Here is a 15,000-nt window from a genome sequence, read left to right on the forward strand (position 1 = left end):
TTCTAGCCAATATGAAGAATAAATGGTACCGATTTTCTTTGTTTAGAACCAAGCTGCTGATCGCTGGGCGTGAGAGACATCAGACTATTGAATCCTATTATAGGCTTAATTTAATATTGTGATGGAAAACGTTTTGTGTTGGTTTCAGAGTATTTTGCATAAACACTGTGAATATTGCAATCTTGGATATCGGACTTGTAAGAATACTACCTTTGATGAAAGAGTCCAAAACTTTTATATTCATGTTTCGTTGTATTGGTAAACGTGTATACTCTTATGTAGGATATCATTTTCAAAGATACAATACCTGACCTGCATACAACAACAAAAGATACACTCCAATTACAAAATTAAATAAGCTCATTTAACTCAATAAAACTTGGAAAAAGAAAAGAAGTGCGTGTAATGGAATTGAACCTTTATTGAATTACGAAAAGAGTAGTGACCACAATTATTGTGAGATTAACTGAACTCAGTGTCAGTATAATAACATACATAGAAAAGTATACATGTGATATATCGTCCTACTCAATTCATTTCTTGTTGTTATATATGTAATTTATATTGCTTCAAATAAACCGACTGACCCAGAACTAAAAACTAAGGTTCATTAATTTAATAATCCAGTAGTAATTACTTCTCAATTTTTAATTCTTTCACCATCGAGCAACACTTTAAAATCTCCATTAATTCCTGGACTTGTTTTCATATAACAAATGTGACCATTCGCCTCAAAACGGTATTAAGTCGGGTTGGTTAAGATGTTGAAAACTGAATTTATAGCCAGTAATATCAGACTTGTGTTGAGTTTGTATGTGTTATTGAGGAGAATGGATACCATATTTTAGAGTGCTAATGCCAAAAGTTGATATTTTTGACCAGTTTAACATTTAATTTGGCTTTTAAGCATCTGGTTCGTTCCGACAAAATACCGTTTTGAGACGATCGGTCACAAATGTTAATAACCATAGCATGGGACTCTGATAGCCTAGTTGGTAGAGGGCATGTCCTACACTCAAATGGATTGGTATATAATATCTCGGATGCAGCCTTAATTAATTCTGACTTCGGTGTCTACCCAACTGTAATTGGTTGGCTGGGCTGCCTTATTCAGCCAAATAGACAATGATAGACTGTCGTCCTATCCAAAGGGTATCAATGAATTTTTATTGACCGTTTATTGCTAAAGTAAGAGATATAAGTATTTTCTGCACTCTTGGAGGAAAAGTTAAGATATAATAAACGGTTAGAGAAAAGTTGAGCTTGATTGTTAGGGAGATAATCCATTTGGCAGTTTAGATATAAAGATCAAATAAAATATCAAATTATGTTCATATTTTTATGTCCCAAAGAGGGGGGGGGTGTTATGAAATAATTGCCACATGGTACGTTGGTGATATAGACTCGTTGACATTCAATGGGGACAGGGACTAATATATTACAAATCGTTTATTGCCGGCTGTGTCAAAATATATTTTCATTCATCTGTCCATTAATTTCAACTACTATATTAAATACTGATGAATCTTTAGACCCTGACATTGTTTTTAATAGTGTGTCATGTGACGCTCTTAATATGAATGAAAATGTCAGTAACTAGGTTGTGAAACATACAAACAAAATCAGATTTTAAAATTCATTTATATTATATTTCATTTTCTAATAGGCTCAATGCACTTTACAATTGTCTATTCTATTTTAGATTGGTCCAAAAATGTGTTCCATACCGCACAATAATTACCCTGAGGCGTTCCTGCTTTTGTTAACCAACTCTAGTGAAGTGGAACTAAGTGTAAAATGTCAAAAAGTTGAGACATGTAACTAATATTCTATCGTTGTATTTTGAAAAAAAAAAAACATATTCAAAATTTTGGACAGATAACTCGCCCTTCAAATATAGATCGATTTAAATGAATCTCATCTTGCTACAAACTCTCGGACTTTACGTAAGTAACAGGTTTGAGAGTTTTACCAAGATGAGGGCCATTTAACCGATCTATAATTGGACTTGTTTTCCTGTCCAAAATTTTTAATACGTTCGGCAGGCTAGATGTTGATATGTTTGATACTCATCTCGTCACTGATCACGCTTAACGTCGTTCGCATTTGACTAAACATGGGATGAGACATGGAAGAGTAAAAATTAGCTAGCATTAGACTAACATCCTTCAGCTAAGGACAAAATATCTTACAACGGATTACAATGTGTTTTATTTCAAGCTGAAGAACATTTTGTTCCTGAAATATTTTCATTACTCATTTAGTTTGTATCTTGTTACAAGCTGTTACAGTCCCTTTTTTAAATAATACTTTTCATTGATAACCAAATCCATAAATATTCAAACTAATAAAAATATTGGGTCTAATAAACAATGGTGATTGTCTGATTTATTTTGAAGATTAAAACTTGATCAATGGGATTTAGTATTATGATAATTATTAAGACCTATGGTTTGTGACAGAGGCAGTCAAACATATCATACATCCTAGGTAGATAAATTACAAAAGAAATTGTTTGGTGTGTGTCCTTATAGGCTGTTTACTAGATTTTAAAACCTTGTGTTAGGTTAAATAGGCGCTAGCTTAAATGATTTGTCTTATCACCATTGTATTCTTCGTCTTCTTTTTTTTTTTCTTTCTCTCTTTCTTCATTTTTTCTTTCAAACACCCCCCCCCCTCCCTCTCCCTCTTCCTCGCTCTTCTCCTCCTCCTATTAATACTGCTTCTTGTTCTTTCTCCCATTATTCTTTAAGCATGCAAATACTTCTAAATTTTAAACATCGTGAACGTAATTGAAAACTTTTCAACTCATTTGATTTAAGACTTGAACTGAGCATCTCTAAAATCCATAAAATACTCATCATTACCGATCATAAAACATTTTCTTGTCAGCAGCTATTCTACGCAACTATCTGGGACATTGGTAATAACAAAGCATTTAACTGCAACATATGGTAAGCAACAAGATTGAAATTAGATTTCAAAATACCTATAAAAATATCATCACCTTTAACAATGAAAACATTCTTCGCTCGGGTTTGTTTACATACTATGTTGACGTAATCAAGAAACCCCCCCCCCCCCCCAAAAAAAAAAAAAAAAAAAAAAAAAAAAAAAAAAAAAAAAACGAAAGTAAAATAATTGCTTGGGTGTATCAAGTTTTATGTTTGATAAATTATTAGCTTTGTACATAATTGTGTGAAGGTTTGTTACGGTGCAATCCTCATATTTCAACGACAAGATTTATACCTAGTTTTGTTTAACCAATTAACTGCCGTACTCTGGAAAAAAATCTTGTTAAAAACTTGGCCAGAAAACTCTATCCTTTGTCGATCGATTTAAATGACCCTCATCTTGGTTCACAATCTCAAATGTGGGACTTCGCGAGAGTCCAGATTTGCGAATATTTGCCAAGATGAGTGTCATTAAAATCGATCAATATTTGATTGACAATTTTACTGGCCAAATATGTGAACACAAGTTTGTTTTTTTCCGGAACCGGAGTTTATCCCGGTTTCTATAGCGTAAAACGGACAGTAGCAATTGATTGGTATCCTTTGGATATGACGCTAGTCTATCGCAAAGTACTTTCCGCCAAATCTAACAGACTCAGCTACCCATTCACTGCTGAGTGGACAGGGGAGGGGGGGGGGGTGGTGGTCTAAAATAAAACTCGACTGCACCCGGGATCGATATATATATATAATTTTTTACAAAGCGAAATATGTTGTCCCTCTGACCCCTAGTTTGAATTTATAAGTAAATGCATAAGAATGTATTAATATAGAATTACATATTAATAGTGACACTTTATATATTAATCCTATAAATTGAGATAGATTATTCTCATGGCCTCTAGTCCGAACTTGCGTGTGTGCATATTTTTTTTTCAAATAGTATTTAATTTAAATCGCAGTTGCGCATTAAAAATTCTAACACTATGTGGTAAAAATGAATTAAGGTGACGAGTTTTCTTTGGTTTTAATTGATAAAAGACGACGTCTCCTTGTGAAGAACTTAATATATTTGTGAAGGGGGTGATCGCTATCCTTCATAACTTTCTCCAGTCTACTAAGACAAAATCTCTTGAACAGTTCTTCCACATTTGAAATTGGATGAGTATAACTCCTGGCCTTATTAATTAACCGATCAATTTTCTTTATGTCATTATTCGATTTCACTGATTTATGCACTTTCTGTTTACCACCTGGTTGACGATTTAGATCTAAATCTGGGTTCTATGAAATAATAAATAACCCAACAAGATGTCCAGTTTCTGATCGTTGAGACGCACAAGAGAAATCCCTTTAAATATGCATCGACAACTGCAAAGGAAATGGACATTATGAAGCAATCAATGATTCGTCAATTAAACCAATCTCACTGAACTGTATTAGTAGTCGTAGTAAGCTTCGCAGTCCGAATGACGTTTGCTGAGAATTGTGTGATTCAGTCATGGTCGATACGTATAGCTGTTCTTTCCATCAATGTTGTTAATTGTTTCCATTGGTCAGGTCCTGGGCCAGAGTTTTGAGGCTGTCAATATCTTGTTGTGATTTTAGTACGGAGGGCATTGTAGTTCTTCAGGGATTAATTCAGCCTCATCTGAATCCAGAAATTTCTGATATATAGAGAGGTCCTGGTTCAGGGTAGTTACTATATTGATGTTGGTGATCTCCCTACATATTTGTTGCCATGAAGGAAATATTCTGTCATCGCAGTTTGGACTGGGATGTTATCTTTTCGACGTAAGATGTGACCAAATAGCCTCGCTGTTCTTTTATTATTGTACTCAGGCGTTGGACCCTGGTTTTTTCGTAGAGATCAGTATTTGTAATTGTGTTTCCGATTACGCGACGTAATTGTTTGCGGTGGTATGAATCGATACTTTCTAAGTTCTTTTTGTGAGGCCCCAGGTTCCACAATTATATGTCAATATCGGAATAATCAGTGCCTCGTAAATCTGTATTCGTTTATTCTCACTGAATATGTTATTTCTATTCCATAAATTTTGGAGTTGGTTGAATGCATTGATGGCCAGCTGTTTTCGTTGATCATATTGCCTAGTTTACGTACACTTTTCCATTCATTTAAATTTCAGTTGATTTTTGTAAATTCTGTTTTGGATTGATTCACTTTCAGATTCCATGCTTCTAGGGTAGTTGATATTATTGGCAAGTATATTTTTGCTTGATGTTCTGATTCAAAGATTAGGTCTGTATCATCTGCATATATATCAATTCATGAGTGATCTTGTTTATTGGTGGTAATTTTGGTCTTAGATCTTTCATGGCCGATTCGTGGTATATCGTGAATAGAATTGGACTCAAGCTGTCTCCTTGAGGGGATCCAATTGAGGTTGATATAGTTGTTAATTCTCTGCCGGATTCAAATTGTAACGTAGTATTTAATAATATGTATCTTATGAGCTTCACGTGATCTTTGTCCAAAAATGAGTCAAGGATTGATAATAATTTGGTTCTGCATATAGTGTCGAAAGCTGAACTCATATCGATTCCAAGTATGGTAAATTCTTCCTTATATTTCTCCATTCTGGCTTTCAGCCATCGATAGGCCCATACTAGGTCTTCAGTGCTTCTAGCTCTTCTAAACCCACTTTGTGAAGGTGAAAGATATTCCTCTACCTTTTCTCTAATTCTGTTGAACGTGATTGTGCTTAAAACTTTTCTTAGCTTGGATAGTAAAACGATTCGTCGCAAATTTTCTAAAGGGCCTTTCTTTTTATTTGGTTTGTTGAGCAGAATGAGTTTTCCACTTCCAAGATTGAGAAGTTGCTTTGTCTTAAATATCTTGTTATACATATTAGCTAGTAGTTGCATGCCTTCGTCGTCAAGACATTTTAGTTCTGTATTAACCAGACTATAAACGTTCAACGTTACACATCGTTTTGTGTGTTGGTCCGTTATACATCCGGATGGCAATGTTGTGAGTTTCTTAGGCAAACGCACACAATCTATATTAACAGAATCGCATATGAAAAGAAGATTTTGACGAGCACAGAAACATGTTCGATGGAATCATAACTGAAGTCACGTTTGAAACAGGAACAGCGGAACGAAGGTTGAGATGTCACAGACGCGTAGGGGAGAGACATCAACATGGCAAGGTTTAGGCAATTATCCATGGAAGACGGCAGTGATTTGGAATGGAACCATCGCAGAGCGAAAAAAACCCAACAAAATAAACACTTATTGTCGATCAATTGTGATTGATGATATCTCTGGCTATATTCAAACTAGAGTAATGAAATATGTAGCAAATAAAAATTGAAGTACTTAACTATTAAGAGATATATTGCCAAAACCCAGCGGTCTAAAAATAATCACAAAAAGGTATAGTTTCTTTTGAATCAACTTTATGTAAGGTCAAAATGACGGTATTATAAAAACCAACTTTCTATTCCTTACCGTCGTACAATGTAATAAAGAAAATCCACGTCACTTTCTATAGCGATGTAAGCGGCAATCTTTAAATACGTCAGAGAGTTCTGGTCAAATACAGAATTAGAAATGAGCAGATTTTACACGATCAAGATTTTACTTGTATTATCGGTTATCACAACATGAACATAATATGTGCACGTGAAGTCTTCATCTGTAAGTGGCCCCATCTTGTCGAATGCGCTCTCCTCAAATATAAAACTAATTAGGGATAGTCAGTCTTTCAAAAAAGAAAAACAAAACAAAACAAAAAACAGCTTAAGGCAGAATTTTCTTTCCAGAGCGTATGAATAGATTCGTTTAATTTTAAATTTATCTTATTCCAGGCTTGATCTTAAGTTCAGACTGACAATTTCCATTGTAAATATAAATGTTTTTCTTTTTTTAAACTTTATTTATTTTTTGTTGTTGTATTTAAATCAATTCAAATGTCTTTCGTTAGAATAAGTTATTACTGTTAGTGTGTAATATTGGTGTAAATATGTGTGTGTATGTTCGTGTGTAAATGTATTTGTGTGTGAGTTTGTGTGAATGTGTATGTGCTTGTGTCTTCATGTGAGTTCTTAAAATTGTCAAAGAATTAATGTTTAAATGACAATTAATATTGCAGAGCGCCGCTGAGCACTTGTGTGGAAGTTGAGCGTTATATAAATAGCTTCTTCTTCTTCTTCTTATTGAATAAGAACCCTAAATACCAATGTTCTGCCTTGTATTTTTTTCCAGTTTACCATCTCAACAGCTCTCTTTAACTGCCTTGGTGTCAGACGGAATCCATCCATTCTCTGAATAATCCACTTACATTTTTATTTAATTCTTATTTGACAAATCGTGACTGATCAAATACAATCATAAACCTTTTGTTAAAACATGTTTTATATTCAAAGAGGAGGAGCAAGGAGAGATGAGTAGATGTTGGCAAAATGTTGGGTTGTGGGTTTGGAACAGGATCATGTGATTAATTCACACTTACCCTGAATTTAATTATATGGAGAAAGAAAGACTTGAAGTCCATCACTGAGTTGCCTAAATCCCATTCCAGACGAGATAAGCTCATTGTGGATGGGATAACGCGCACAATATCGCGGCCAGCAAAAACACCCTGAAGAGGTAAGATTGAATGTTTAAGAATTAATGCAATAAAATCAGTGTGCACATTAATAAAGAGAATATATAACTATTTCACTATGTTCGTCGTTCTTAACACAGCTTGGTTTATTCTCTCATGCAGGCCAAATCGAACTATTTTCCAAACTTTTCAAGTCGCCTGTTATATGATTCTTTTGCATCAGCAATCTTGCAAGATCCGTCACTATAGCCCCTGAGTTCATAATATACACTTGAGTCCAATTGGGTGTTAGTATGTTGAAAGTGCCTGACTCCAGTGCAAGAAACAAGAAACAGTTTTCACAAATCATATGACTTACCACACTACTCTTCTTTGTTTGACTATCTAATAAAATATCTACAATTCTATTGCCAAGCTAGGTCTGATGATTAACTGGTTCTAACTCCAGATTTCTTCATATTGAGAAAACTTGATTTAAAGTTTATATTTTGTTAACAACTGTATATAAACTTCAGCGAGTGTTTTGTACATCATATTTTAGCCAAGTTTACGATTTGAGCAAAGGTTTTGTCAGATAAAGCCCTTTAAATTATGACTTAATGCATATAATAGAGATCTCAACATTTTCCAAATTTGGAGATATAACCAGTTAATCGTCAGCCCACGAAATATGTTCATTTCAAATATCTTATCTAATTTTTTTAAATGAAACAAATAAAAAATTAAAATTCTCTTTATTTATCCCAAAGGGGAAATTCCAAGGGAAGTCTGGAATAACCTAGGCTCGGCCGCAGTGCAGCTCCGCAAATTGATCTAGGGCGAGGTGACTTGCTCAAGGCCACACAGAGCAGCGGATACAAAGCAAAGACCCTACTGCTGAGCTACGCTGCCCCTATTGCCTCACGCTGGTAATGTATCCTGGTCAAATCCATAAACTAAGAGTATCGATAGGTAAGGCACAAAAAGTTCTTCAGAATGGTGTTCAGACTCATCCTATTGATGAGTTTACTGCACGAACCGTTGTTCATAAATTGCAGAATGGGAGCGATCTATATTCATGTTTTCGTCCAACCTTGTCATCGATCACATGATTTGTTGCTGTACAACAATTGGACATTTCTTAATGTATCTAAACACGCTGCTTTGTTTATGAATGTTGTAAACATACCCATGAGTCATGCTGAGCAAAATTACCAATTGTAACGTTAGATATTTCTAAAACTGTGAACAATTTTTACTATGTGGGTCATTTTGAGCAATGTGACCAATGACCTCGAGCACATGGTAATGTAATATAGATCATGCCCATTGATTAATAGGAACAATCATTTATAATTCAACAAATTCAATATTTCATGTTGATTTGTTCATGTATGGTTCTATACCACAAGGTCGGACTTTAATTTATAAATCCTTGCATAGAAGTAAAAAAAACTTGCTTTAATAAATAAATTCCAACTATTCATAGAAGTAAATTCCCACAGAAATCACGTGGAAATTGAACGCGATTGGAATAAGTCTTGTAATAATAATAATAATAATAATAATAATAATAATAATAATAATAATAATAATAATAATAATAATAATAATAATAATAATAGTAATAATAATAACTATTATTATTATTACTATTATCATTATCACTATTATCATAATTATCATCAACATCCTTTATGTTATTTTAATTATCATAAACGCCACTGTAGAGTCATCGCCATTCCTACAGAATACGCTACATCACTTAAACATATTAAAGCAATTCAGGTAGGCTTATTAACACACACACACACACACGCACACACACACACACACACACTCACACATAAAAACATTAATCACCTTAATTTGCCGTATATTTTAATTAGATAGATCAAATGATACTCATCTCTTGTAGATAAACGTACGATCGCTAGGCTACTAAAAAGCTGGACTATGACAATTAACTAATGAGATTAGGAAACCCAAAAAGCATTATCATCGGAGGGGATCATATTATTATTATATTATTATTATTATTATTATTATTATTATTATTATTATTATTATTATTATTATTATTATTATTATTATTATTATTATTATTATTATTATTATTATTATTATTATTATTAATATTATTATTATTATTATTTTATTATTATTATTATTATTATTATTATTATTATTATTATTATTATTATTATTATTATTATTATATTATTATTATTATTATAATGCCCTACACGCTTTTTGATATCGATCAAAAACCATCGAGCTAGATACTCCGAACAAGCGTCATAAAAATGTCTCTGAAATATCTGAAACTCTGAGAGCGTCATCAAACAATTGTTGGAGAGTTTTTCACGCAAAGAGAGTCATCTAAATAATGGATCAATATTTGAAATTATTTTTTACTCACAAAAAAAGGGTTTTGTGAAGATTACGGCAGGACAGCAACTTATAAACACACACTCATACACACACACACACACACACACACATATATATGTATATATTATCATACGCATACACACATATATATACATATATATATATATATATATATGTGTGTGTGTGTGTGTGTGTGTGTGTGCGTATGTGTGTGTGTGTGTGATTGAACCGAAATATCATGACAAAATGTCAATGACCTTTATTAATGTCATATTTGTCAATAAAAGTAGCGATATAGATAGTATGCGCTTGTCCAAGAAATTCACAACATAGCCATCCGGAGGTAAAACAGACCAACACACAGAACTGTGTGTAACTTTGAATTTTTATAGTCTGGTTCATGCAATTTAGTAGGAATTACTCATAAACGTGGATGGCAAAAAAACAATAACAAAGACCCGATTGAGGTCAACTTCATTCTATCTATGAATTGTATACGCTTGGCTAAGAAGCTCACAACATTGCCATCCGGAAGTATAACGGACCAACACACAAAACTTGTGTGTACCCATGAACTTTTTTAGCCTGGGTAATACAGTTTAGTGAGAAATACTCATATACGTGGATGGCAAAAAACAATAACAAACACGTGAGTGGCGTCAAATTCATTCTATCTACCTATAGTCTGGTTAATATAGTTTAGTGAGAAATACTCATTAACGTGGATGGCAAAACATACAAAAGCAAAGACCTGAGTGACGTCAACTTCTTTCTATCTATAAATGTGATTGTCTTCGAATCAACAACACCCAAAATCCTGAGCATTATTTAGCCATTAATGGTGTTAATCAATGAATTCATGACGTACATAACTTGGCCGGTGTGTCTTTTTTACGAAACCCGCCGAAACCCGCCGAAACCCGCCGAAACCCGCCGAAACCCGCCGAAACCCGATGAAACCCGACGAATCCCGACAACGTTATGGGAAGTAGGTGGCTGTGGGGAGTGAACCTAGAACTCAGGGAAGTGTACACCATTGGGGAGTGAACCTGGGACTGGGTTTCGGCGGGTTTCGTAAAAAAGAACCAGTGCTTTTTTACGAAACCCGCCGAAACCCGCCGAAACCCGGCGAAACCCGACAATATACAGCAAAGTTATGGGAAGTAGACAACTGTGGGGAGTGAACCCGAGACTCAGGGAAGTGTACACCAGTCGGGAGTGAACCTGAGACTAAGTTTATCGGCCGGTTTCGGCGGGTTTCGTAAAAAAGAATTAGTGCTTTATTACGAAACCCGCCGAAACCCGCCGAAACCCGACAATATCCGGCAAAGTTATGGGAGTTTGGCAACAGTGGGGGGTGATCCTGGGAGTCAGGGAATTGCACACCAGTGGGGAGTTAACCTGGGACTGTGTAAAAAGGATATCAGTGGGAAATAAACCTGGGACTAAAGGGACATGGATACCATTGAAAGTTGAAGCCGGATATGGGAATTGAGTACCAGAGGAGAATGAACCTGACACTATAGAAGGTGGGCGCCAGTGGGGAGTGAACCTGGGATTCAGGGAATTGCACACCAGTGGGGACTTAACCTGGGACTGTGTAAAAAGGATATCAGTGGGAAATAAACCTGGGACTAAAGGGAGATGAATACCATTGAAAGTTGAAGCCGGATATGAGAGTTTGGTACCAGAGGAGAATGAACCTGACACTATAGGAGGTGGGCGCCAGTGGGGAGTGAACCTGGGACTATGTAAAAAGGATATCAGTGAGAAATAAACCTGGGACTAAAGGGAGATGAATACCATTGAAAGTTGAAGCTGGATATGAGAGTTTGGTACCAGAGGAGAATGAACCTGACACTATAGGAGGTGGGCGCCAGTGGGGAGTGAACCTGGGACTATGTAAAAAGGATATGAGTGGGAAATAAACCTGGGACTAAAGGGAGAAGGATACCATTGAAAGTTGAAGCCGGATATGGGAGTTGAGTACCAGAGGAGAATGAACCTGACACTATAGGAGATGGGCGCCAGTGTGGAGTGAACCTGGGACTCAGGGAAGTGCACACCAATTTGGAGTTAACCTGGGACTGTGGGAGATGGATAACTGTGGGTATCCGAGCCGAACTATAGGAGTTGGCTACCAGAGGAGAATAAACCTGACACTATAAAAGGTGGGCGCCAGTGGGGAGTGAACCTGGGAGTCAGGGAATTGCACACCAGTGGGGATTTAACCTGGGAATATGTGAAAAGGATATCAGTGGAAAATAAACCTGGTACTAAAGGGAGATGGATACCATTAAAATTTGAAGCTTGGTATGAGAGTTTGGTACCAGAGGAGAATGAACCTGACACTAAAGGAGGTGGGCGCCAGTGGGGAGTGAACCTGGGACTATGTAAAAAGGATATGAGTGGGAAATAAACCTGGGACTAAAGGGAGATGAATACCATTGAAAGTTGAAGCCGGATATGAGAGTTTGGTACCAGAGGAGAATGAACCTGACACTATAGGAGGTGGGCGCCAGTGGGGAGTGAACCTGGGACTATGTAAAAAGGATATCAGTGGGAAATAAACCTGGGACTAAAGGGAGATGAATACCATTGAAAGTTGAAGCTGGATATGAGAGTTTGGTACCAGAGGAGAATGAACCTGACACTATAGGAGGTGGGCGCCAGTGGGGAGTGAACCTGGGACTATGTAAAAAGGATATGAGTGGGAAATAAACCTGGGACTAAAGGGAGAAGGATACCATTGAAAGTTGAAGCCGGATATGGGAGTTGAGTACCAGAGGAGAATGAACCTGACACTATAGGAGATGGGCGCCAGTGTGGAGTGAACCTGGGACTCAGGGAAGTGCACACCAATTTGGAGTTAACCTGGGACTGTGGGAGATGGATAACTGTGGGTATCCGAGCCGAACTATAGGAGTTGGCTACCAGAGGAGAATAAACCTGACACTATAAAAGGTGGGCGCCAGTGGGGAGTGAACCTGGGAGTCAGGGAATTGCACACCAGTGGGGAGTTAACCTGTGAATATCTAAAAAAGAATATCCGTGGGAAATAAATCCGGCTTCAACTCCCAATGGTATCCATCTCCCTTTAGTCCCAGATTTATTTCCTACTGATATCCTTTATACATATTCCCAGGTTAACTCCCCACTGGTGTGCAATTCCCTGAGTCCCAGGTTCACTCCCCACTGGCGCCCACCCCTTTTGTGTCAGGTTCATTCTCCTCTGGTACCAAGCTTTCATATCCGGCTTCAACTTTCAATGGTATCCATCTCCCTTTAGTCCGAGGTTTATTTCCCACTGATATCCTGTTTACATAGTCCCAGGTTCACTCCCCACTGGCGCCCACCTCCTATAGTGTCAGGTTCATTCTCCTCTGGTACCAAACTCTCATATCCGGCTTCAACTTCAATGGTATTCATCTCCCTTTAGTCCCAGGTTTATTTCCCACTGATATCCTTTTTACATAGTCCCAGGTTCACTCCCCACTGGCGCCCACCTCCTATAGTGTCAGGTTCATTCTCCTCTGGTACCAAACTCTCATATCCGGCTTCAACTTTCAATGGTATTCATCTCCCTTTAGTCCCAGGTTTATTTCCCACTGATATCCTTTTTACATAGTCCCAGGTTCACTCCCCACTGGCGCCCACCTCCTATAGTGTCAGGTTCATTCTCCTCTGGTACCAAACTCTCATATCCGGCTTCAACTTTCAATGGTATTCATCTCCCTTTAGTCCCAGGTTTATTTCCCACTGATATCCTGTTTACATAGTCCCAGGTTCACTCCCACTGGCGCCCACACCCTTTTTTGTCAGGTTCATTCTCCTCTGGTACCAAGCTCTCATATCCGGCTTCAACTTTCAATGGTATTCATCTCCCTTTAGTCCCAGGTTTATTTCCCACTGATATCCTTTTTACATAGTCCCAGGTTCACTCCCCACTGGCGCCCACCTCCTTTAGTGTCAGGTTCATTCTCCTCTGGTACCAAACTCTCATACCAAGCTTCAAATTTTAATGGTATCCATCTCCCTTTAGTACCAGGTTTATTTTCCACTGATATCCTTTTTACATATTCCCAGGTTAAATCCCCACTGGTGTGCAATTCCCTGAATCCCAGGTTCACTCCCCACTGGCGCCCACCTTCTATAGTGTCAGGTTCATTCTCCTCTGGCACTCAACTCCTATAGTTCGGCTCGGATACCCACAGTTATCCATCTCCCACAGTCCAAGGTTAACTCCCAATTGGTGTGCACTTCCCTGAGTCCCAGGTTCACTCCACACTGGCGCCCATCTCCTATAGTGTCGGGTTCATTCTCCTCTGGTACTCAACTCCCATATCCGGCTTCAACTTTCAATGGTATCCATCTCCCTTTAGTCCCAGGTTTATTTCCCACTGATATCCTTTTTACACAGTCCCAGGTTAAGTCCCCACTGGTGTGCAATTCCCTGAATCCCAGGTTCACTCCCCACTGGCGCCCACCTTCTATAGTGTCAGGTTCATTCTCCTCTGGTACTCAATTCCCATATCCGGCTTCAACTTTCAATGGTATCCATGTCCCTTTAGTCCCAGGTTTATTTCCCACTGATATCCTTTTTACACAGTCCCAGGTTAACTCCCCACTGGTGTGCAATTCCCTGACTCCCAGGATCACCCCCCACTGTTGCCAAACTCCCATAACTTTGCCGGATATTGTCGGGTTTCGGCGGGTTTCGGCGGGTTTCGTAATAAAGCACTAATTCTTTTTTACGAAACCCGCCGAAACCGGCCGATAAACTTAGTCTCAGGTTCACTCCCGACTGGTGTACACTTCCCTGAGTCTCGGGTTCACTCCCCACAGTTGTCTACTTCCCATAACTTTGCTGTATATTGTCGGGTTTCGCCGGGTTTCGGCGGGTTTCGGCGGGTTTCGTAAAAAAGCACTGGTTCTTTTTTACGAAACCCGCCGAAACCCAGTCCCAGGTTCACTCCCCAATGGTGTACACTTCCCTGAGTTCTAGGTTCACTCCCCACAGCCACCTACTTCCCATAACTTTGTCGGGATTCGTCGGGTTTCATCGGGTTTCGGCGGGTTTCGGCGGGTTTCGGCGGGTTT

At 37.7% G+C, this 15,000-nt stretch overlaps 1 protein-coding gene across 2 annotated transcripts in view; it reads right to left on the reverse strand.

Annotated features, from left to right (window-relative positions):
- The window catches only part of LOC144966774 (F-box only protein 39-like), a 37,449-nt gene that overhangs the window by 2,709 nt on the left and 19,740 nt on the right, over positions 1-15,000 (reverse strand). For both annotated transcript variants that reach the window (XM_078903551.1, XM_078903552.1), the window contains exons 8-9: positions 7,432-7,560; positions 6,429-6,508 (exon numbers count right to left, since the gene is read on the reverse strand). In XM_078903551.1, coding sequence (XP_078759677.1) covers positions 6,429-6,508; positions 7,432-7,560 — 209 coding nt within the window. The remainder of the gene's footprint in view (positions 1-6,428; positions 6,509-7,431; positions 7,561-15,000) is intronic.

This window comes from Berghia stephanieae, chromosome 2, assembly GCF_034508935.2.
Source record: "Berghia stephanieae isolate SIO BIC M18660-M18661 chromosome 2, UCSD_Bste_1.3, whole genome shotgun sequence".
Lineage (NCBI taxonomy): Eukaryota > Metazoa > Mollusca > Gastropoda > Nudibranchia > Aeolidiidae > Berghia > Berghia stephanieae.